At 49.6% G+C, this 25412-nt stretch overlaps 1 protein-coding gene across 1 annotated transcript in view; it reads left to right on the plus strand.

Moving 5' to 3' along the window:
• Nucleotides 1-23718, plus strand: part of LOC135054941 (uncharacterized) — an 87214-nt gene extending 63496 nt beyond the window's left edge. The window contains exon 5 of the mRNA XM_063958433.1: nt 21182-23718. Coding sequence (XP_063814503.1) covers nt 21182-21541 — 360 coding nt within the window. The 3' untranslated portion in view covers nt 21542-23718. The remainder of the gene's footprint in view (nt 1-21181) is intronic.
• The last annotated feature ends 1694 nt before the right edge of the window (nt 23719-25412 follow it).

Genomic DNA, 25412 nt, shown 5'->3' on the forward strand with positions numbered 1-25412 from the left:
TATCCCTGCATTATATAGCGCTCCGGTGTGTGCTGGCATACTCTCTCTCTGTCTCCCCAAAGGGCTGTGTGGGGTCCTGTCCTCAGTCAGAGCATTCCCTGTGTGTGTGCGGTGTGTCGGTACGGCTGTGTCGACATGTTTGATGAGGAGGCTTATGTGGAGGCGGAGCAGATGCCGATAAATGAGATGTCGCCCCCTGTGGGCCGACACCAGAGTGGATGGATAGGTGGAAGGTATTAACCGACAGTGTCAACTCCTTACATAAAAGGCTGGATGACGTAACAGCTATGGGACAGCCGGCTTCTCAGCCCGCGCCTGCCCAGGCGTCTCAAAGGCCATCAACGCTCCCTCAGATGGCAGACACAGATGTCGACACGGAGTCTGACTCCAGTGTCGACGAGGTTGAGACATATACACAATCCACTAGGAACATCCGTTACATGATCCCGGCAATAAAAAATGTGTTACACATTTCTGACATTAACCCAAGTACCACTAAAAACAAAAAAGGGTTTTATGTGTGGGGAGAAAAAGCAGGCAGTGTTTTGTTCCCCCATCAAATGAGTGAATGAAGTGTGAAAAAGCGTGGGTTCCCCCGATAAGAAACTGGTAATTTCTAACAAGTTACTGATGGCGTACCCTTTCCCGCCAGAGGATAAGTTACGCTGGGAGATATCCCCTAGGGTGGATAAGGCGCTCACACGTTTGTCAAAAAAGGTGGCACTGCCGTCTTAGGATACGGCCACTTTGAAGGTACCTGCTGATAAATAGCAGGAGGCTATCCTGAAGTCTGTATTTACACACTCAGGTACTAGACTGAGACCTGCAGACTGCTGCAGCGTGGTCTGTACCCCTTTCAAACAGGGATACTATTTTGCGAACATAAGACGTCGTCTTATATATGAGGGATGCACAGAGGGATATTTTGCCGGCTGGCATCCAGAACTATTGCAATGTCCATTCTGTCAGGAGGGTATTAGAGACCCGACACTGGACAGGTGATGCTGACTTTAAAAGGCACATAGAGCCTTATAAGGGTGAGGAATTGTTTGGGGATGGTCTCTGGGACCTCGTATCCACAGCAACAGCTGGGATGAAATTTTTTTACCTCAGGTTTCCTCACAGCCTAAGAAAAGCACTGTATTATCAGGTACAGTCCTTTCGGCTTCAGAAAAGCAGGCGGGTCAAAGGCGCTTCCTTTCTGCACAGAGACGAGGGAAGAGGGAATAAGCTGCACCAGCAGCCAGTTCCCAGAATCAAAATTCTTCCCCTGCTTCCTCTGAGTCCACCGCATGACGCGGGGGCTCCACAGGCGTAGCCAGGTACGGTGGGGGGCCGCCTCAAAAATGTCAGCGATCAGTGGGCTCGCTCACAGGTGGATCCCTGGATCCTTCACTTACATAACAAAATTCTTCGAAAAAAGGGAGTTTTAATTATCCCGTACTTGGACGATCTCTTTATAAAGGCGAGGTCCAGGGAGCAGTTACTGGTCGCAGTAGCACTATCTCGGGAAGTGCTACAACAGCATGGCTGGATTCTAAACATTCCAAAGTCATCATCTCTAGTCAGAGACCTCCTAAAACCAAAACGGGTATCGGTGCATCACTGCACACGAGTCCTGGGAAAAATGGTGGCTTCATACGAAGCAATTCCATTCGGCAGGTTCCATGCAAGGACCTTCCAGTGGGACCTCTTGGACAAGTGGTCGGGATCACATCTTCAGATGCATCAACTGATAACCCTGTCTCCAAGGACCAGGGTGTCTCTACTGTGGTGGCTGCAGAGTGCTCATCTTCTAGAGGGCTGCAGTTTCGGCATTCAGGATTGGATGCTGGTGACCACGGAGGCCAGCCTTCGAGGCTGGGGAGCAGTCACACAGGGAAGAAACTTCCAAGGACTATGGTCAAGTCAGGAGACTTCCCTGCACATAAATATTCTGGAACTGAGGGCCATTTACAATGCCCTAAGTCAGGCAAAACCCCTGCTTCGAAACCAGCCGGTACTGATCCAGTCAGACAACATCACGGCAGTCGCCCATGTGAACCGACAGGGCGGCACAAGAAGCAGGATGGCGATGGCAGAAGCCACAAGGATTCTCCGATGGGCGGAAAATCACGTCTTAGCACTGTCAGCAGTGTTCATTCCGGGAGTGGACAACTGGGAAGCAGACTTCCTCAGCAGACACGACCTACACCCGGGAGAGTGGGGACTTCATCCAGAAGTCTTCCTACTGTTGGTAAACCGTTGGGAAAGGCCACAGGTGGACATGATGGCGTCCCGCCTCAACAAAAGAGATATTGCGCCAGGTCAAGGGACCCTCAGGCGATAGCTGTGGACGCTCTAGTGACACCGTGGGTGTACCAGTCGGTTTATGTGTTCCCTCCTCTGCCTCTCATACCAAAGGTACTGAGAATAATAAGAAAACGAGGAGAAAGAACGATACTCGTGGTTCCGGATGGGCCAAGAAGAGCTTGGTACCCAGAACTTACAGAAATAATATCAGAGGACCCATGGCCTCTACCGCTCAGACAGGATCTACTACAGCGGGGGCCCTGTCTGTTCCAAGACTTACCTCGGCTGCGTTGGACGGCATGGCGGTTGAATTCCGGATCCTAAAGCATAAGGGCATTCCGGAGGAAGTCATTCCTACGCTGATAAAAGCCAGGAAAGTAGTAACCGCAAACCATTATCACTGTATTTGGCGAAAATTGGTTGCGTGGTGTGAGGCCAGGAAGGCCCCAACAGAGGAATTTCAGCTGGGTCGTTTTCTGCACTTCCTACAGTCGGGAGTGACTATGGGCCTAAAATTGGGTTCCATTAAAGTCCAGATTCGGCTCTGTCGATTTTCTTCCAGAAAGAACTGGCTTCACTGCCTGAAGTTCAGACTTTTGTAAAGGGAGTGCTACATATTCAGCCCCCCTTTGTATTCAGCCCCCCTTTGTGCCTCCTGTGGCACCGTGGGATCTCAACGTGGTGTTGAGTTTCCTGAAATCACATTGGTTTGAGCCACTTAAAACTGTGGATCTGAAATATCTCACGTGGAAAGTGGTCATGTTATTGGCCTTGGCTTCGGCCAGGCGTGTGTCAGAATTGGCGGCTTTGTCATGTAAAAGCCCTTATCTGATTTTCCATATGGATAGGGCAGAATTGAGGACTCGTCCCCAGTTTCTCCCTAAGGTGGTATCAGCTTTTCACTTGAACCAACCTATTGTAGTGCCTGCGGCTATTAGGGACTTGGAAGATTCCAAGTTACTGGACGTAGTCAGGGCCTTAAAATTATATTTCCAGGACGGCTGGAGTCAGGAAAACTGACTCGCTTCTTATCCTGTAGGCACCCAACAAAATAGGTGCTCCTGCTTGTAAGCAGACTATTGCTCGCTGAATGTGTAGCACAATTCAGCTGGAGCATTCTGCGGCTGGATTGCCGCATCCTAAATCAGTAAAAGCCCATTCCACGAGGAAGGTGGGCTCATCTTGGGCAGCTGCCCGAGGGGTCTCGGCTTTACAACTTTGCCGAGCTACAACTTGGTCAGGGGCAAACACGTTTGCTAAATTCTACAAATTTGATACCCTGGCTGAGGAGGACCTTGAGTTCTCTCATTCGGTGCTGCAGAGTCATCCGCACTCTCCCGCCCATTTGGGAGCTTTGGTATAATCCCCATGGTCCTTACGGAGTTCCCAGCATCCACTAGGACGTCAGAGAAAATAAGATTTTACTCACCGGTAAATCTATTTCTCGTAGTCCGTAGTGGATGCTGGGCGCCCATCCCAAGTGCGGATTGTCTGCAATACTTGTTTATAGTTATTGCCTAACTAAAGGGTTATTGTTGAGCCATCTGTTGAGAGGCTCAGTTATATTTCATACTGTTAACTGGGTATAGTATCACGAGTTATACGGTGTGATTGGTGTGGCTGGTATGAGTCTTACCCGGGATTCAAAATCCTTCCTTATTGTGTCAGCTCTTCCGGGCACAGTATCCTAACTGAGGTCTGGAGGAGGGGCATAGAGGGAGGAGCCAGTGCACACCAGATAGTATCAAATCTTTCTTATAGAGTGCCCAGTCTCCTGCGGAGCCCGTCTATTCCCCATGGTCCTTACGGAGTTCCCAGCATCCACTATGGACTACGAGAAATAGATTTACCGGTGAGTAAAATCTTATTTTTTTTCTTTGTTCATTAACTTTGTAAGGTAGTGCAAACCCTTTGTTGTGCCATACAAGTAAATGATGATAATAGTAAAGGATATAGAAGTATTTGCAGCAATTCACCAATGTTTTCAGGAGTTATATGGCCTCAGTAGCTGACACCATCTTTAGATCAGGGACGTAACTACATATGTGCCGAGTGTGTGCTGCCCACAGCGCATAGGCACTGTAGGCGCAACTGGCACACTCTCTCTAACCCCCTTCCCCTGCCGCAGTCGCCCGCATCCAGCGCAAAGCAGCTGTGGCGGCCCCCACCCGCGCTCGCTTGAATCCGTCTGCCGCTGCCCACCCTCTTGCCCGCAGCTCGCCTGTCAGCTGCCTGCCTGTCAGATTTCCTGTCAGGCACCGGAGCTGTCCCCCCCCCCCCCCCCCATCCGCTTCCTATTGTAACATTCAGAGCTCCAGAGCCCTGGGCAGCGGCTTACACATAACTTTAGGAGCCGGAGGAAGTTCTACAGCGCAGGAGCGGACCGAAGCGGTCAGCTTAGCTATCAGATTTCCTCTCAGGCACCGGAGCTCTCTCCCCCCCTCGGCTTCCTATTGTGCACATGACTTTAGGAGCCGGAGCCGAGCTAAGGAACTCTCTGTTAGCTGCACCGCGATCACGGACGCGGCTTTTGCTGAGATGGAGACACAGCTGTCTCCGTCTCTCAAATAAAAAAATCGGGTCTACAGGGGGAATTCCGGGTACTCGGAACCCCCCACTGCGTGCACCACTGTCGGAGGAAGACCTACAGAGCAGGAGCGGACCGAAGCGGTGTGGGGTGAGTTACAGAGGCAGGGAGAGGTTACAACTGGCAGCGGTTCCACCCTGATGTCTCACTGTTCCCTACATGCTATCTACACCCACTCTCTCTGCTCCCCTCACTGCTTCCTACACTCACAATCACTGCTCCCTACACCCACTCTCTCTGCTCCCTACACTCACTCTCACTGCTCCCTACACCCACTCTCTCTGCTCCCTACACTCACCCTCACTGCTCCCTACACTCACCCTCACTGCTTCCTACACCCACCCTCACTGCTTCATACACTCAACCTCACTGCTTCCTACACTCACCCTCCTGCTCCCTACACCCACCCTCGCTACTTCCTATACTCACCATCACTGCTCGCAACACCCACCATCACTGATCCCTACACCCACTCTCTCTGCTCCCCTCGCTGCTTCCTACACTCACCGTCACTGCTCCCTACACTCACCCTCACTGCTCCCTACACTCACCCTTACTGCTCCCTACACTCACCCTCACTGCTCCCTACACTCACTCTCTCTACTTCCCTCACTCACAGCTCCATACACTCACCCTCACTGCTCCCTACACTCACCGTCACTGCTCCCTATACCCACTCTCTCTGCTTCCGTCACTCACTGCTCGCTATACCCACTCTCTCTGCTTCCGTCACTCAGTGCTCCCTATACTCACTCTCTCTGCTCCATACACCCTTCCTCACTGCTCCCTATACCCACTCTCTCTCTGCTTCTGTCACTCAGTGCTCCCTACACCCTTCCTCACTGCTCCCTACACCCTTCCTCCCTGCTCCCTATATCCACTCTCTCTGCTTCCGTCACTCAATGCTTGCTATACCCACTCTCTCTGCTTCCGTCACTCACTGCTCCCTATACCCACTCTCTCTGCTTCAGTCACTCACTGCTCCCTGCACTCACCCACCCTCACTGCTCCCTACATCCACCCTCACTGCTTGATAAGCTCACCCTCACTGTTCCCTACACTCAACCTTACTCACTGCTCTCCGGAATGACCAGGGCCGTAACTAGGTATGCACATTTGCCCTGTGGGTGCACCATCTATAGACACCCCGACTAGCCGCCTATTCCCTTATGTGGTCCGCTGACGGCCGCTCCTCCCGTTCCCATGTGCGCTTTGTCTGCAGCAGAGCATCTGCCGTCGATTGCCCTCAGCCCCAAGCTCTCACTCTTATGCCCCTATATTTTTGTCGCACGCCTACAGTGCGCACTAGCCGATGCTGCTTCTTGCACACAGCGCAATAATGTCTAGTTACGGCACTGCTTTAGATAGCAATAGGAGAACGAATTGACAGAATAGGAGAGGAGTGGGTTAAACCTCAGCTAGTCTGGGGGGCAGGACGGTAAGGCATTATGGGAGTTTATTGTTAGCCAATAGGAATGAATGTTGGGGGGTAGGTGGAAAGGGTTTTTAAACCTGGTAAAGGGGCTGGGTTAGCCTCTTCTGCTGTAATCGTGGTAGGGGTGAGTGCTCTTCACGCCCTCTTTTTTTTTTTTTTTGCTCCTGTGTTTTGTGCTGATAGCCCTTATTCCTGGGTTAATCACACTGCCTGGCCTGGGTGCACTTTATATTTGTGCCACATTGCATCCCCTCTCTGTGCCCATTACCTCCTGGTTAAGCGCGTTCTGGCCGCCATGTCCCGTCCCCGCCGCTCCCTTGGTGCCCCTGCAAGGTATTCTCCTCCTGCCCCCTCTTCCTCTCGGGCCCCGGGCCGGAGCGATGCGCTCACGGCCGAGGCTCAGTCTAGGGACGCTGCTGCGGGTGCCCATCCACGGGCGCGCGCGGCTGCGCGTGCGTCCGCTCCCGCGCTGGCTGTGCCGCGGGCGCCGGGGGATTCTCCCGGCGCAGCGGCTGGTAGTGTGGGACGGGGCGCCAGAGGACACGATCGGGCAGTCGGAAGGAGGAGCCAGCGGGGGTGCCCGCTGGCGGTAATCCCTCTCCGACTGCGGCGACACCGGGGACGTGCGCGGTCCCCGGGCCCTCCACCGCTGAGAGTCGTTCACGGATCCCCATTGGATGAGGGGGCTTTGTTCAGAGCTGCAGCCAGTGGCTCGTCCACTGGCCGCCCCTGCCAGGCGGCTGCTGGTTTACGGGCGCGTGCATGCCCGCGTACGCGTTTGGCACTGGTGCCTCCTGGGGGCTCTCCCCGCTCCAGTGGGGGCCTCCCCAGATTCTGCTGCGGTCACTGTGGGGGGCCAGGGGGGAGTGGAGCGGTCTGGGAGCGGTGGCCATCCGGTTCTCCCGGTGGGCGGGGGCAGTGGGGGCCCGGGGCAGTGTTGGGGCGGCTGGTGCCTCACACAGGAGTGCGAGCACACGGAGGCCGTCTGGCGCTGGGCCCAGTCGGGGCCGCCTGGGTCGGCGTGGCGGCAGCGCGAGGGCCGTCCCTGCTGCAGGCCTGGGGAGCGGGGGGTCTGTTGGGGCTGCGGCTGTGGCTCCGGAACCCTCTGCCGTTGCAGCGGCAATGTCGGCAATGACGGCGGCATTTGCGCCGTTTTTGTCGGCGTTGTCCTCGGGTGACGTTTCCGTGGCTCCCGCTTCGGTCGACGCGGCAGTTCTCCCTGGTGTTTCTGGCCCCACTATGGCGCAGTTTCTCCAAGCGTGTCGCGCTGTGGGCTCCGCCGCTACGCTGCTGGGTGGCGCTGCCCTGTCGCCCGCAGGGGCGCCTGCTTTCATCCCCGTTGGGGGGGCTTCGGCACCCGTGGCTGCTTTCCCTTCCTTTTCAGATTCGGTTGTGGGTGACGATCGGGAAGAGGAGCCAGTCGTGGCGGACGTTTCACCTTCAGGAAGCGGGCCGACCGGTGAGTGGGACTCCGATACAGTTGCTGTATCACGTGGGTCTTATTCTTGCTCGTCCGGCAGTAGGTCCAGTAGATCTTCTTCCTCTTCTTCTTCGTTGCAGTCGGCAGCTAGTAGCACCACGAAGGCTAAGAAGAGGGCTTACAAGTACGCACGGCGTGAGGCACGGCACCGGGATAAGCGGTCTAGGAAGAGTAGTAGTAGTTCCCGTAGGGAAAGGAGGCGGCGTAATTTGCCAGGTGTAGTTCACTGCGAGTACACGGCAGTGTTGTGAGGGTTGCGTGAGAGTTGCAGGAAGAAGATTAGACGGGGGGAATACGTCGACCTTTTCACGTTGACAGAGGACACCAAGAGGGAAGGTAAGGAAGCCCTTGTGAAAGGCGGTATTGGGGCGGAGGCCTTTCGCTCGTATGACAATTGGTTGGCGGGTTTCTGCGTCTTCGCGGCGTGCTACTTGGAGGATCGCCCTAATGAACACATCAACGTCATCAGGTATATTCACCTCGTGCATGACATGCAACGTCAGTCTAAAGACGATTTGTGGCTGCATTATGATAAGCAGTTCCGTCAGAAGCACGATTGCCTGCACATCATTGACTTCGGATGCAAAGATGTGGAGGTATGGCTTCGGGTCACACGAGCGCAGGATATGAAATTGGTGGCTAAAGGGGCGTCGGTGGCGCAGACCGTGGTGGCGAGTCAGTCTCGGCCCGCAGTTGAGGCTCCGCCGCGCCGCCCTTGGAACGCGTCCCGTTCTCCGCAACAGGCACCGGCGAAGGGGAAGTGTTTCACGTTCAACAATTCCGCGTGCCCCCTCGGTCAACGGTGTCGTTTTCGACACCTTTGCTTACGATGTAATGGATCCCACCCGGCTTCCAATTGCTTCCGCGCAGGGCGACTGGGAGCTAAGGTGGCCGGGGGCGCGGCTGGAAAAACTGGGGGGGTTTGCCGCTAGTTAGGGCGCCGACCCCGGTTCGTTTGGGGGCCATGCTCAAATGGTTGGGGTGGTACCCAAACAGAGACGACGCAAAATTCCTACAGTATGGTTTTGCGTCGTGTTTTCTTTTGCCGGTGGAGGGGGAGGTTTTAGTTCGGGCCGCCAGGAACCTGCAGTCTGCTCGGGATTTTCCCGACGTGCTTCGGGAAAAGGTCGAGCAGGAAGTTCGCCTGGGGAGAATGGCGGGCCCCTTTGCGCTGCCGCCTGTCGAGGATTTCATTATTTCCCCGGTCGGGGTCGTGCCCAAAAAGGCCCCGGGAAAATTCCGGCTCATTCAGCATTTGTCTTATCCATCTGGGTCCTCGGTTAACGATGCAATTCCACTGGAGTGTTGTTCGGTGGTGTATCAGTCTTTCGATGATGCTCTGGGCATGGTGCGGGGCTGCGGCTCCGGGGCCCTCATGGCTAAGCTGGATGTTTAATCGGCCTTTCGCTTGCTCCCTTTGCACCCGGAGTCGTTTCGATTCATGGGTTTCCGCGTCGGGGAGGAATACTTTGTAGGCAAGTGTCTGCCTATGGGGTGTTCCGTTTCGTGTGCCTTTTTTCGAAAAGTTCAGCACCTTTTTACATTGGTGTGTGGAGTTTTCTTGCGGAGGTGGCGGGATCGCGCATTACCTTGACGACTTTTTGTGTATGGGGCCCGCGCATTCTCCTCGCTGTGGTTTCCTGTTGTTGCCGCTGCGTGCCTTGTTGGGGCATTTTGGCATCCCTGTGGCCGTGGACAAGACGGAGGGGCCTCTCTCCTGTTTGTCCTTTTTGGGTATCGAGATCGATACGGTCGCAGGGAGTTGCCGGCTGCCTCGGGACAAGGTTGTGAAGCTTCAGGAGTCCATAGCGCGGTGCTTAGAGCGGTGTAAGGTGACGTTGCGGGAGGCTCAATCCCTCCTAGGACTGTTGAACCTTGCCTGTCGGGTGATTCCCATGAGCAGGGTTCTTTGTCGGAAGTTGGAACGGTCAACGGCTGGGGTGTCCAGACCACACCATTTTGTCCGTTTCTCGGCTGAGATTAGGCAAGACCTCTCTGTGTGGGTTTCGTTCCTGGCGGATTTCAATGGTGTGCTGATCTGGATGGCCCCGCTTGTTGACAATTTCGACCTGCAGTTGTTTACGGACGCGGCGGGCTCGTCGGGGTTCGGTTGTTATCTTGACGGAGCTTGGTGGGCGGCTTCATGGCTCGAGTCTTGGTCGCGGGAGGGGCTGACCGGCGACCTGTTGTTGCTGGAGCTTTTTCCCATCATGGTGGCCTTGGAGGTTTGGGGGGAGCGCCTTCGCGATCGCAGTATTCTTTTTCACTGCGATAACTTAGGGGTCGTGCACGCGGTTAACAACCAAAGGGCTAAGGCCCTCCGGGTCCTCCAGGTGTTGTCGCGGCTCGTGCTGCCTTGTATGCGCTGCAGTATTCTGTTTCGGGCTCAGCATGTTCCCGGGGTGGATAACGGGATCGCCGATGCATTGTCCAGGGGGCAGTGGGATAGGTTCCGTTTGTTGGCCCCGGAGGCTGATTCAGCGGGTTTGCCCTGCCCTTCTTATGTTTGGCAGGTCATCATGGCGGATTGGAAAGGCTAGCAGAGCTATCTTTGGCTCCGTCCACTCTCACAGGATACCGTCAGGCCTGGAAGGAATGGGAAGACTTTTCCCGTGACCAAGGGCCTAGAGGTAAGAGGGGTCAGAGATTGTTTCTGGACTTCGTTTGGCAACTCTTCGTAACGGGACGATCGAGGGCCGTGGTGTCTCGATACCTCGCTGGGATTTCCTTTTATTCAAAGTTGAAGGGTATGCCAGATTTTATGAAGAGTTTCCTGCTGACGAAGGCGCTTAAAGGTTGGGCGCACTCGGCACCGGTGCCTCCTGATAGTCGGCGCCCTATTGATGCGTCCCTGCTTTCTTCCCTCTTGGGGGCGGGGGTGGTGGACTTCCGTTTTGAAATGCTTCTGTTTCAGTTGGCTTTTTCCATGGCTTTCTATGGCGCATTTAGAGTTTCTGAGTTAGTTGCGGCTTCTAAGAAGTCGGAGGCCATTATGCTGCGCGCGGATGTTGTCGTGGGTGTGGGGTCCGTACTGTGCAGGCTGTGCCGCTCCAAAACTGATGGGTAGAGGTCATTGTATCACTTTGGCACCATCAGGTAATGGGGACTGTTGTCCGGTAACATTGGCTAGTTGGTACGCGGAGGTCAGGCCCTTGTCAGAAGGGTCTTGGCTTCTGCATTACGATGGGTCGCCATTGACGAAATACCAATTTACTTGGGTGATGCGGCGCTGCCTGTCCAGTTTGGGCCTCTCCCCTCGGGACTTTGGTTCGCATTCATTTAGAATTGGGGCCGCCACTTCCGCAGCATCTGCAGGGCGCGCCATGGGCGAAATTAAGGCTTTGGGCCGCTTGAAGTCGGCGGCTTATAAGCGTTACATTCGGCCCGTTGTTGCGTAAGCGAGTTGTTGTTTTTACGAACATGTTGTTCGTGTACTGTTTTATATGTTTCAGTTCAGTTTGTTCGTTCTGTATTGTTTGTCTCCCCTGTCCTCCCTACTCGGATGGCTAGCTACTCGCCACTGCTGGCAGTGGGGGTCTGGAGTGCTTTGCGATTTTTTGCCTGAACTGACGAACTGATTTGGCTTAATTCATTCAATTCGGCTAATTGACATCTAATTACAAGTTCCTCAGCAGGTTTTTACGTTTCACCTCCAGCTGAGTTATTCTGTGTGACCCCAAACGCCCCCCCCCTCCATTCCCTAACACCCCTCCCATTTCCCCCTTTTATTATTTTGATTTTTCCTTACGTTTCTTTTTGTAGCTTCGATTGGCCTGAAGCTTGTTCGAGAGGAAATTCAACGTCCTCTATTCAATTTTTCTTTTTGGCAGATTCTCGTTCTAGTAGTTGGTTCCTGTTCTGGTCTGGGTTTTTGTTTCACTTTGTATATTCACGATTCTCTGTTTTGTTTTCCTTTTTAGGTTGGCGGGAGGATGAGTTTAGTGTTTGGGTGATTGGTCACTCCTATGTTTTTTGGGCAGCCGAGTTGGTGGCTTCGGAATGGGCTCCTGGCTTTGTTGGGTCGGATGACGTGAGGTGGATAGGAGTTAGGGGGATGTTGTGGCAGGATCTGAAGGTTACCCTTTTGGAGCAGGTTAAGCGTTTTGGGCTGCCCAAATTGTTGGTGATTCATTTAGGTGGCAACGACCTGGGTAAGAGGAAGGCAGTGAATCTTAGATTGGCAATTGTTCATGACTTACAGGTGATTGCGGGTGCTTGGCCGGGCTGTAGACTTATCTGGCCCTGTATTGTGCCGCGGTTGTGTTGGCGTGGAGTTGCGGACTGCAGGGCGATCGATGCCTCTCGGCGGAAGGTCAATTCCGCAGTTGCTAAGTTTGTGGTGGCTCTTGGTGGTGCTGTGGTGTGGCACCAGCGGATCAAGTTTCGGTTCTTCTACTTGTTTAGACCGGATGGGGTTCATTTGACTAGGCAGGGACTTTCTATTTTCCTTGAGGATCTGTTTTCTGTGGTTGGTTCTTTGGGATAGGGGTATGGTGGCGGTGCGGAGTTGCTGTTGAGCAGAACTTCGCTGTTGGCGGGAAAGAACGGCAAGTTAACTTTTGTTGTATTAAAGGAGTTGATTGGAGGTCGTTTGGTGGTTGATTTTTAGGTGCGCTCTCCTTCGTTGACTGGAATTACATCTGCTGGACCGCCTTCACGGGTCAGCCTCATCACCTTCACGGGTGGGTAGTCAAGATGGGGGTTGAGCGGATACCTACTGTTTGTTGGAAGGTTTACGTCAGTTTTTTATAAGATAGGTTTTTTGTTCATGGGATAGGTTCATTTTAGCCGTTCTCTCTGGCCACCATACTTTAGTTTAATTATTCATCAGTTAATGGTTCACTTAAATAAATAGCTAACATTTTCTGCCAAATTCAAGTTTCCGTGTCTTTATTTATTATAGTTAAGTGTTAAGATGTTATGGTTTATGTTACGGACAATCCTCAGACTATATGAGGTTTAGGAGAACGAATTGACAGAATAGGAGAGGAAAGGGTTAAACCTCAGCTAGTCTAGGGGGCAGGACGGTAAGGCATTATGGGAGTTTATTGTTAGCCAATAGGAATGAATGTTGGGGGTAGGTGGAAAGGGTTTTTAAGCCTGATAAAGGGGCTTGGTCAGCCTCTTCTGCTGTAATCGTCCCACCCTCCCTCCCTACTGGTGGTGTTTGTTTCTTCTGCTGTGTGCGTTGGCTATTTCCGTGATATGGGTTGTCACGGTTTGGTTGTGGCAGGAAAGAACGGCAAGTTAACTTTTGTTGTATTAAAGGAGTTGATTGGAGGTCGTTTGGTCGTTGATTTTTAGGTGCGCTCTCCTTCGTTGACTGGTATTACATCTGCTGGACCACCTTCACGGGGGCAGCCTCATCACCTTCACGGGTGGGTAGTCAAGATGGAGGTTGAGCGGATACCTACTGTTTGTTGGAAGGTTTACGTCAGTTTTTTATAACATAGGTTTTTTGTTCATGGGATAGGTTCGTTTTAGCCGTTCTTTCTGGCCACCATACTTTAGATTACTTATTCATCAGTTAATGGTTCACTTAAATAAATAGCTAACATTTTCTGCCAAATTCAAGTCTCCGTGTCGTTATTTATTATAGTTAAGTGATAAGATGTTATGGTTTATGTTACGGACAATCCTCAGACTATATGAGGTTTAGTCATTGTAGCCTGTGGGCTACATTTCACAAAATTTACCTGGCAAGGGATTTGTAGGATCTGCTGCTCCCCTCCTCCTGCTCCAAATTTGGCTCTTTGTAGTGGATGGGGAATGAGAAGCTCTGACATTTTGTCCCAGGCAAGTAGACGGATTTAACTAGGGGTTGCAGTACGCCCTGTAAAATCTGCCACCTGCAGGTGGACGTGCGGTGAGGTAAATTGCTCAGGTGTCACTATCTAGTACCAGAGCCAGATTTACACAATATATGAGCTCTAGGGTTCATGTGGGCATTATACACAGGTGCAGCAGTATATACTACTGGAAATTTGGTGAGATTTGATTAGAGATGTGCGGAAAAGGTAGGCAGGGGAGGCACTGTCTTATACCCCTTTCACACCGCACAAATAACCCGGTATTGACCCGGCATATTGCCGGGTCGACACGGGTCAGCGTGCGGTGTGAAAGGGGCATAGCCGAAATCGTGGGTCGCCTGACCCGGCAATTCAACCCGGGAATAAAGCAGTGTTATACCCGGTTTGGATACCGGGTCAGTGGCTGTGTAAACAGGCTCCCGGGTCGATGCGACCCGGGACCCGTTTACTGCAACAAGGAGAGGCGGTGCTGAGATGATCCCATCTCCCAGCGCCCCCTCCACCTCTGCCCCCGCCGCCGGCTCTGCCCCCTGCTGCTATGGCAACCCGCCCGGCATATTGCCGGGTTGGGGAAGCCTGCAGCAGCTGCCAATGCCAGATCCCACCCGGGAAGGACCCGTTTTCCAATTCCCGGGTGGGATCCGGCATTGGCGGTGTGAAAGGGATATTACCTGTCACAGACTTTCTACTTCAGAGTTTTGACTATAAAAATTATTAGAATAATACAAAAAGATATTTCTTATATCTTATTTGTATTTCTCCTACGTCCTAGAGGATGCTGGGGACTCCGTAAGGACCATGGGGTATAGACGGGATCCGCAGTAGACATGGACACACTATAAGATTTTGAATGGGTGTGAACTGGCTCCTCCCTCTTGCCCCTCCTCCAGACCTCAATTAGATTCTGTGCCCAGGAGTGATTGGACACACACTAGGGGAGCTCTACAGATTTTCTCTAAAAGACTTTATTGTTAGGTTTTATTATTTTCAGAGAAACCTGCTGGCTGGCTGCATCATGGGAGTGAGGGGAGAGAAGTCAGACCTACTTCTGTGAGTTAAAGGCTCTGCTTCTTAGGCTACTGGACACCATTAGCTCCAGAGGGTTTGATCACTTGGTGCGCCTAGCTGCTTGTTCCCGGAGCCGCGCCGTCAACCCCCTCACAGCAGCCAGAAGAAAGAAGCCGGGTGAGTATATAGAAGAACAGAAGACTTCAGTAACAGAGGTACAGCGCAGCGGTCGCACTGCACTCCATGCTCCCACACACCAACGGCACTCACAGGGTGCAGGGCGCTGGGGGGTGAAGGGTTAAATCTCCTCTGTCATTGTGCATTGTGTAAATATTGTTTCTTTTTCTTTTGCCTTGGATTTAGCTTGCATTGCATAAAATGAATATAGCTCCACCCATAGTTTGTTGGGAACTGTGTGAAATCACCACCCCTAGATGAAGTACTAGGCTGTATCCTACATCCCCCCCCATGTAGCCTGTTTTATCCCTCCTATGCAGTAAAGTTAAACCAATAAAGTATTTACTTTTGCCTACCCCTCCCTGGACATTCCAATCCCTCCCTAGACAATGATGCCTTATATACCATTGTTATGAACAATAAACGCAGAGTGATTCTTAATTACATGGTGTCGTGTATAATCTGTAATTTTAAGGATTGCTCTCACTGACGTCAGTGGCCATCAAATCGAGGGGTACAAGAAGAGGCTGATATCCTTTCAAGTGGGGGCTCAGTCCTGGATTCAGTTGATCGCCCCCGAATCGGTAAGATAGAGAATTCATTGTCTGTCTTTTCCGTAAGGGATTGCGTTCAAACACTGAATTTGAACTCGCTCCGTGTTCCGGGAACACGTGACAAGGTAATATTTAAGTCCGGGACTTAATATTACGTAGTTTTATGTAAAGCCATAAAACAGGTATCAGGGATACCATATAATCTTTAATGTCTGGGACTTAAAGATACGTCTGAGAAAAGCGCAATTCTCCAAAGACGTTAGTATCTGGGATACTTAAAAAAATAGACCTGGGGTCTATACGTAACGTAGAAAATACCCCGATTTGATCGCCTATATATTCTTGTATGTTTGTAGTGTGATAAGTTCTTATATTTGGTTCAGACGGCTGGTAAGTTTTCGTCTGCCAGATATCTTTACTCAAAACTCTTTTCTTGCTTCCTGTTTAAAACGCTGTATTTTTTCTGACATCTTGTACGAAGGTAAGCGTACCCGTCAAAAGATTTCATGTTCTCATTATACAGATAATATTGTGATATTGTCAATGACTAATTAACTGGTGTTAGCTAATGCATGCATAGAAAGTCTTTTTGTTGTGAAATTGTATAGAAGGTTTTTTTTTAAACTGCATTTTTTGTTGTGATATTGCATAGACAGTTGTTATAAGTTGTTGTAGAAATTGCGTAGAAAGCTGGTGTAGATTGTATTCTTTACTATGGGAGGGGGTCAGAGTAAGACAGTCATTTATCCTCCACCTTTACCAGGAGAAACATGTAAGGAATATGTTGCCCGTAACTCCACCACAGATTATTATTTAGTTAACCCTTGGGTAGATAACTTAGCGGGGTGGACAGAGAAAGTTGGCAGCCCCAGTCCATTCCCCCGTGACGGTATTAATTATCCATTTTATATGGACATGATCAAAGGGCTTTGTCTGGGAGACAAGGAAGCCTGGCCGTGGTATGATCATGACCCACAATGGGACATGACATATATGCGCGCTGGAGGAGAGCAATGGCTCACGATAGCACCTCATTGGTATGACAAAAATATCAAGCAGAAACAGCGTAGAATAAAATCTGTAACTTCCCGACTACACAAAGCTGAGGAATTTAGAAGCAACAAGTTTCTAAAAAACTCTTCTCCTCCGCCCTACAGTCCCCTATACCCCTCCTTAAAAGACACAGATCTGTTAGCTGCAGTTGCTTTGTCACGAATTCCGATGCAAAGGGGAGGGGGAGGAGGGGAAGGGGAAGGAGAAGGAGGCTCAGTTGCTTTGTCACGAATGCCGATGCAAAGGGGAGGGGGAGGAGGGGAAGGGGAAGGAGAAGGAGGCTCAGGAGGAATAGCCCCCCCTGACAGTACCCTCCACATAGACGTAACCACCCCCGCCCCTAGTGCCCCTACTCCTAACAAACAAATCACCTCCCGCCGTAACGCTGACTCAACTGTTATCATTCACCACCCTCTTACCCCCTCCATAACGCGATCCGGCACTGGTTTCCTTGAAAACAGTGCTGATGCCAGCAGTGTCGCCACCCAGCACCTGCCCTTCATGACAGTAGGGGATCAGTTGTTAAAGAAACCCATTGAAATAGAGGATTTAGACAGAATTGTTAAGAACTGTCCCAAACCCACTGTTGCACCTGACGGCTGCATAGCTTACTTGAAAAAGGCTTGCACAGGACGCAGCTATACTCAAGAAGATATGAAGCTGATCATAGATGGGGTTATAGACCATTACAACGGGTGGGATTGGAAAAAGATTCCCACCATAAACACTCCTACCACCTTTAACGATGCCGTTCGCTACCCTCTCAATACTGAGGACGGTGTAAAGGCGATGTGGACGGAAATTGAGACCCATATGAAAGGGATTTTTAAAACCCGGGCTTCTCTTCCTATTGCCGTAGCATGTAAACAAAAGCCCACTGAAACTGTCACTGAGTTTTGGAAGAGGTTTAAAAAGTGTTGGTCTGAAGATGCAGGTCTTACTCTTGTAGATACAGACCATTTACTAATTTCTACCTTTGTAAATAACTTGTTGCCATCTGTTATGGTCCCTGTTAAGCAAGGTGTTTCTTCCTGGACCTCTGATAATATTAAGGAATTTGAAAAGCACTTATATGAAAAGGAAGCTGCAGGATGCTTTGATGTTAAAAAACCCTTGCAGAATGCCCCAACTCATAATTACCAAAATCACAGAAACCGGGGAGATAGACGCCAGCAGCACTTTACTGGCCCACCCCGCAATCCAGCCCGATATCAAAACCCACAAGCCAGGCCACCCCACCCCCCTGACTCTGCCAGCAGGAAACAAACCTCCTGCTTCAACTGTGGAAGGGACGATCACTGGGCAAGGGATTGCCCTTGTCCCCCACAAAACCACCGACAGCCCCAAGCTCCGGCTCCCTCCCGGGATCATCCCCGACAGTCACACAACAACCCCTTTCAGGATCATGTCCGATTCCGGGTTGACTGGCAGGATCCCTCCCACTGACGGGGCCCGGAGGAGGGTATCCCAGCCTTTGCCCAACTCACCAGACACTGGAAGGACCCACCGCTACTAACCTTGATTATAGGAAAGAGAGCAATCCCTTTCCTGGTAGATAGCGGGGCAACTACTAGTGTTTTGTGTGTCGACCTGTACGATGGTCATTTGGAAAAGACTGCTCCTTCAATGGGAATCAATGGGATACCCACAGATGCTAACCTGACAGATGCCCTTAGTGTCAGAACCACGGGAGGCACGTATATGGGTAAACACAATTTCACTGTAATACCTGAATGTCCAATTAATCTTCTGGGAAGGGATCTTCTTAGCAAACTCGAAATCTCCATTCTCCCTTCACCCACTAGCAGTGGCCTGGAGGTCGAGTCCCCACACCTACCGGTGTGGGAAGCAACAGACATTACACCTGATTTTGACAAAGTAAACCCTGCTCTATGGTCGGAGGGTCCCTATGACACTGGCCTCATTCCTTGCACACCATATAGAGCAACCCTGAAACCTGACACACAACCTGTCTATCAAAAGCAATACCCCTTGTCACAAGAGAAGGTTGAAGGTCTTAGACCAATGATACAACAGTTTCTCCAACAAGGCATTCTCAGACACATAATCTCACCTTACTGCACACCAGTCAACCCTGTTGCTAAGTCAGATGGTAGTGTAAGGTTTGTACAAGACCTCAGGGCAATTAACCAACTCATTGTGCCCATAGCACCCATTGTACCTGACATTAACTCACTCATTTCAGCTATCCCTGCAGATGCTGCAATTTTTTCTGTGATTGATTTAAAAAATGCATTTTTTAGCATTCCAGTGGATGCACAGACACAGTTACTTTTTGCATTTTCTTTTGAGGGCAAGCAACTCACCTGGTGTCGTTTACCCCAGGGCTATATTGACGCACCCGTTGTCTATAGCATTGTACTCCAGGCCACATTGGGGCCCTGGCAACCTCACCATGGTTCAGTCCTGCTACAGTATGCAGATGATCTGCTGCTCTGTAGTCAAACTGAGGAGGCCTGCCGGGAGGATGGTATATCACTGTTAAACTGGCTCTGTGAATGTGGACACAAGGTGTCCAAAACAAAAATGCAATGGTGTAAGAAGCATGTGGATTACTTAGGTTTTGTGCTCACTCAGGGGGAAAGGAAAGTCAGTCCACAGCGCATTCAGTCTGTATTGGGCCTGGTCACCCCAACTACCCAGAGAGAACTGCTGTCTTTTCTGGGTATGGTAAATTACTGCAGACAGTGGATATCTGATTGTTCCTATTATGATAACATTTTGAGACAAGCCACACTGAAAGACAAACCTAATATTGTACAATGGTCACAAGAAATGTTAACTGCATATGAAAGCTTAAAGTGTATGTTAATGAAAAGTCCGGCACTTGGCCTCCCCAACTATGTACTACCTTTTCATTTGTTTGCAAGGGACAATTGTAAAACCATGGCGGGGGTGCTCACACAGTTTCATGGAGGAAAGTTGCGCCCAGTGGCATTTTTTTCCAAAGTAATGCCTGTCACTGTGCAAGGTATGCCTGCTTGCCTCAGGGCACTTGCAGCCTGTGCAATGGTAACTGAAATGGCCACCACACTCACCCTAGGCCACACAACAATACTTCACACCACTCATGATGTTCTAACCATTTTAAAAGGGTTACACACACAACACATGTCAGCTCAGCGCCTTAGTGGATATGAGGTTCTCCTTTTGAACAACCCCTCCCTCACCATTAAGTATGCCACCAACTCTTCAGGTCCTGCACCCATTCTCAACGCTCTCCTGGGGCTCAAAGGTCCTGAAGACCACCCTCCTGAACCCCATGACTGCTCAGCCTCCATTGAGTCAGAAACATCCCCCAGACTGGACATGTCCCCTGTCCCTGTCCCCGACGCGGATGTCATTTTTGTAGATGGTTCCTGTAGCAGACCCAATGACACCACGTACCAAGCGGGTTATGCTATTGTCACTCTCCCTGACATTATTCTGGAAGCACAGCCCATTCCTTACCAGTCAGCACAGGCTGCAGAGCTCATTGCTCTCACAAGGGCTTGTCACCTTTACCGGAATAAACCAGTCACCATCTACACTGACTCCAAATACGGGTACGGCGTCGTGCATGACCATGGGGTCATTTGGCAACGCCGTGGTTTCCTTGGAGCTGATGGAAAAGGCATATCACATGCCCAACTCATCTCTGACCTTCTGCATGCCATAACCTTACCCTCTGACATTGCAATCCTCCATTGCAGGGCACACACCGGGGGGAAGGATGCAGTCTCCCTTGGAAATGCCCTTGCTGACTCTGCTGCCAAACATGCAGCCTCACAGCCCATCACTCAGGCCCACATGACCATCATGACCCCCCCAGCTCTCGACAACCATTACCTGATCACCCAGTTACAGGCCTCAGCCTCCAATGCCGACCTAGCTGACTGGACTTACCCAGTTTTGCAGAAGAATCCTAAAACAGGATTAATCTGCAAAGAGGGGAAACCTTGTATACCCCAGTCCAGTGCACCCTTGTTTATTGCTCACTACCATGGCATAGGACACCACAGTAAGGCAACAACTACCTTACTCTTACGTAATGATTTCTATGTCACGGATGCCAAGTCATTAGTAGATCAGTATGTCAGTAGATGCATCACTTGCCTGCGAAACAACCCCAACAACCCTGACAAGGCAAAACATCAGCATCTTGAATACCCCACCACACCCTTTACACACCTGCAAATTGACTTCACCCATATCCCAGGTACTGGTAAACAGGAATATGCCCTGGTCATTGTAGACATGTTCTCTCGATGGCCAGAGGTATTCCCCACTAAATCTGAGGATGCAAAGACAGTTGCTAGGATCCTAACTCAGGAAATCATCCCCAGATGGGGGTGCCCATTGCAAATCAATAGTGATAAAGGCTCCGCCTTTACAGCAAAAATTACACAGGCTCTGGTAAAGACCCTGCAGGTGGAATGGAAATTCCACATCCCGTATCACCCGCAGAGTTCAGGGGTCGTAGAACGCATGAATAGGACCCTCAAAGACAAGCTTAGGAAGGCCACAGGAGGCACCTTCCACAAATGGAAGCAAGTCCTTCCCATTATCTTGGCAGAAATTAGAATGACACCACAAAAGACTTTGGGTTACTCCCCCTTTGAAATATTAATGGGTAGGCCCTTCCCTACACCTTGGGCTAAGAAACCACTAGTAATACAGGAAGGAGATCTAGAACTCATCAGAGAAGAGTATGTCAGGTCCCTGATAATAAAACTGAATGAAATTGAACATGAGGTTGTTTGTAAAAACCCTTTGAATCCACAGGAACCTACACACCCCTTTAAAGTCGGAGACAGAGTCGTGGTGAAGGTGCTCCCCAGGAACAAGAGCCCAGGAGACTTTACCTACGGTCCAGAGACAGAGGTCGTAGCAGTAACCAGAACAGCAGTCCTGACAGAGGAAAGCCCCACCTGGATCCATGCATCCCGAGTGAAAAAGGTTCCTAGACCAGACCTAGAGAGGGAAGCAAGTGATTCCAGCGAGGTACAAACGGGGGCAGACAGCCCTGACCTCCCACCTAGCGAAGACAGAAGAACAGAGGAGGATGAGGAACCTGTCCCCTACCTCTATCCTGGGGACTATGTTGATAATCCTAATGGTCCTCACTTGCCAAGCTACAGCTGAAGTAGACATTACACAAAAATCCGGCACCTACACATTTTGGTATAACTCCTCCAATACTGAGGTTGCCGCCTATAAAATAGATTTCTGTACCATTGCTCCCTGTCTTAACAAACATTATGCCTGGCAGTGTGATCAGTATGGTACACGTAATACCCCCACTGAAGCCTATATTTGTGTTACTAGTAAATATTGGGGAAATAAATGTGCGTATTGGGGATCAGTGGGATGGAATTCTGGCCATAGTTATGGATACCAGCCCAAAGAGGCTCTCTCAAGAAAAGACAAATATGGTGAGTCCCTGCTTACCCGTCTTACCCTTCATAGACAAAACAGATGTGATAGTAAATTCATATTAAGCATAAAACATCCCCAGTCTACTGATGCAGGCACCTATGTCCTAGGTGAATCCTTTTTTTTAAACCCATCCCTTACACCATTCTTGTTACAGGATATGTTTAACAATGAAAAGTATGCCCAGCTCAAGCCCCCTAAACCACGCCCCAACCTCTTGAAACCTCATATAACCACCTTCAAGGATATGATGGCCGTTAACAATCCCACCTTTAAAGACACCCTAGCTATTGAAACTGGTTTCTCTGACATCAATTTCTGGTTAGAATGGATGAAGTATAGTGCTAGCAAACATAATAAAAGTAACTGTTATGTCTGTGGCAAATCTAGGCCCCACCTAGGTACAGTGCCCCTTAATATACCCCTAGAACAGGAAAATTGTTTTTTCAGCCTTTTTAATGACACCAAAACAAATGACAGTCAGTGCGAAATGTGGAAAAGGGAATATCCCATATTGTCAAAAAATCCCAACCCAGGAAGCACCATAACCATATATCCTGGAAACTATACCTGTTATACATCTAACACCACCACAGGGAGAAATTTAAAAACCTTCCCACCAGGGTATTGTGCAAATAAAAGAACAACTGTTTTAGTCAACCAAACTAGATCATTAGGCGACATTTATTACATATGTGGGGATATGAAACTTAGAAGTAAATTAGACACACCATGGTATGGTGAGTGTGCCCTGGCCAAAGTCATAATGCCACTCCTAATGATCACCGATGACCCCACTCCTCCCTCTAATACTCCTGCTAATCGAAAGAAAAGAGCACTCCCAGGAGGTAGCTTTGACCCCCACGTATACATTGATGCTATAGGGGTCCCAAGAGGTGTTCCAAATGAGTTCAAAGCTAGAGATGAAGTGGCTGCGGGTTTTGAATCATTGTTCCCTATAGTAACTGTAAATAAAAACGTAGCCTGGATTAATTATATATATTATAACCAACAAAGATTTGTTAATGATACCAAAGATGCTCTTAAAGGTATAGCTGAACAGCTAGAAGCCACTTCCCAAATGACCTTCCAAAATAGAATGGCTCTTGACATGATTCTAGCAGAAAAAGGCGGTACATGTGTTTACATTAGTAAGGTGGAAGGCTGTTGTACATATATTCCTGACAACACTGGTCCTAATGGTAAGGTTACTTTAGCCATAAACAAATTAGAAACCTTATCCATAGAACTTAAGAAAAATTCAGGTGTTGATAACCCATGGAGCCAATATTTTGGGTGGATTGAAAATTGGAAACAGGCTCTTGTGCAAATAAGTATATTCATAATAATAACTTTAATCTTTATAGGTCTCATAGTTTATTGTGTGATTCCCTGTGGAAAGAAACTCACATCTAAAGGTATTGACACAGTCTTGATGTATTATGATGTTACCACTAGCCCCATCACCTCCTCTGATAGCAAAGGCCCCGATGATTATGTTCAATATCTAAAAAATTGGAGAAACAAAAAGGGGGCTCTACAGAAGAATCATGTCGTATAACAATCATGATTCTAAGAGGGGATTGAAGGGTTAAATCTCCTCTGTCATTGTGCATTGTGTAAATATTGTTTCTTTTTCTTTTGCCTTGGATTTAGCTTGCATTGCATAAAATGAATATAGCTCCACCCATAGTTTGTTGGGAACTGTGTGAAATCACCACCCCTAGATGAAGTACTAGGCTGTATCCTACATCCCCCCCCATGTAGCCTGTTTTATCCCTCCTATGCAGTAAAGTTAAACCAATAAAGTATTTACTTTTGCCTACCCCTCCCTGGACATTCCAATCCCTCCCTAGACAATGATGCCTTATATACCATTGTTATGAACAATAAACGCAGAGTGATTCTTAATTACATGGTGTCGTGTATAATCTGTAATTTTAAGGATTGCTCTCACTGACGTCAGTGGCCATCAAATCGAGGGGTACAAGAAGAGGCTGATATCCTTTCAGGGGGGGAGTGCCCTGGGCAGCAAGTTACTGAGGGTCAAAAGCGCTGGCAAGAGATGCATAGTCGGTGCCCGGGCACCGTGTACGATACCCCCGCCAGTATAAAGCAGCGGTCGCGCTGCGCGCCATTGCTCCCACACACCAACGGCTTAACAAGGGTGCAGGACGCAGGGGGATGGGGGGGGGGGCGCCCTGGGCAGCAATATATACCTATTTGAGTGTGGCAAAAAGCACGTATACAGTGCGTAGGCACTGTATACGGACCCCCGCCAGCATAAAAGCTATATTAATAGCGGGGCTGAAGCGCGCCGAGAAGGGGCGGGGCTTAGCCCTCACAACAAGATTCAGCGCCATTTTTCTCCATGTCCCCGCCAAAGCAATGTATACAGTGCAAATGAGGGGGGGGGCACAGTGTTTTAGTGCTATATGGAGAGAAATATAGCACTATTTTAGATAATGGGCATGTAATCATTATTGTTGTGCATATATCTCTGTGTGTTCCTGTCAGATATACCCACTATAGCTTTTTAGTCAACATATGTCGACATGCGTGAGTGCTCGGTCACTAACAGCTGTGGGGATCACTGTCGACATCACCGACGCCTGTTGGTACTTTGATTCAGTAGATGCAGTATCAGCAGGTCGGTAGTTGTATGCTTGTCAAAAGTAAACACTGTATGGGAGACACAGTAGTATGTGGGTGACCCTGTCGGCACCAACTGTTATTACTGGGTGTAAATTAACATGCTGTAACTGCCTTATACCTGTATTTATATTTATATGTATCGTATGGTTCCATGGGCCTGTAGCTCGAGCACAGACATGGTAGTATATGTGGGGGAGTGTTATTAAAATTATATATGTATGCTTCCCTCGGACCCCTCGGGGTTGCAAGAATGTTATTTTGCCTGGTTACTACTCCCTGCAGTCGACGAATACTAGGTTTTCTGTCGACCATAACGTTTCCTGGTAGATCCACAACTGGGGCATGTCAGTACATGTTCATACAATCCGCTTATATGTATGTTAGTTATATATATATATATATATATATTAGTGATGTGCACCGGACATTTTTCGGGTTTTGTGTTTTTGTTTTGGATTCGGTTCCGCGGCCGTGTTTTGGATTCGGACGCGTTTTGGCAAAACCTCCCTGAAAATTTTTTGTCGGATTCGGGTGTGTTTTGGATTCGGGTGTTTTTTACAAAAAACCCTCAAAAACAGCTTAAATCATAGAATTTGGGGGTTATTTTGATCCCATAGTATTATTAACCTCAATAACCATAATTTCCACTCATTTCCAGTCTATTCTGAACACCTCACAATATTATTTTTAGTCCTAAAATTTGCACCGAAGTCGTTGGATGACTAAGCTAAGCGACCCAAGTGGCCGACACAAACACCTGGCCCATCTAGGAGTGGCACTGCAGTGTCAGACAGGATGGTCGATTTAAAAAATAGTCCCCAAACAGCACATGATGCAAAGAAAAAAAGAGGTGCACTGTGGTCGCTGGATGGCTAAGCTAAGCGACACAAGTGGCCGACACAAACACCTGGCCCATCTAGGAGTG

The sequence above is a fragment of the Pseudophryne corroboree genome, chromosome 3 (assembly GCF_028390025.1).
Source record: "Pseudophryne corroboree isolate aPseCor3 chromosome 3, aPseCor3.hap2, whole genome shotgun sequence".
Taxonomy (NCBI): Eukaryota; Metazoa; Chordata; class Amphibia; order Anura; family Myobatrachidae; genus Pseudophryne; species Pseudophryne corroboree.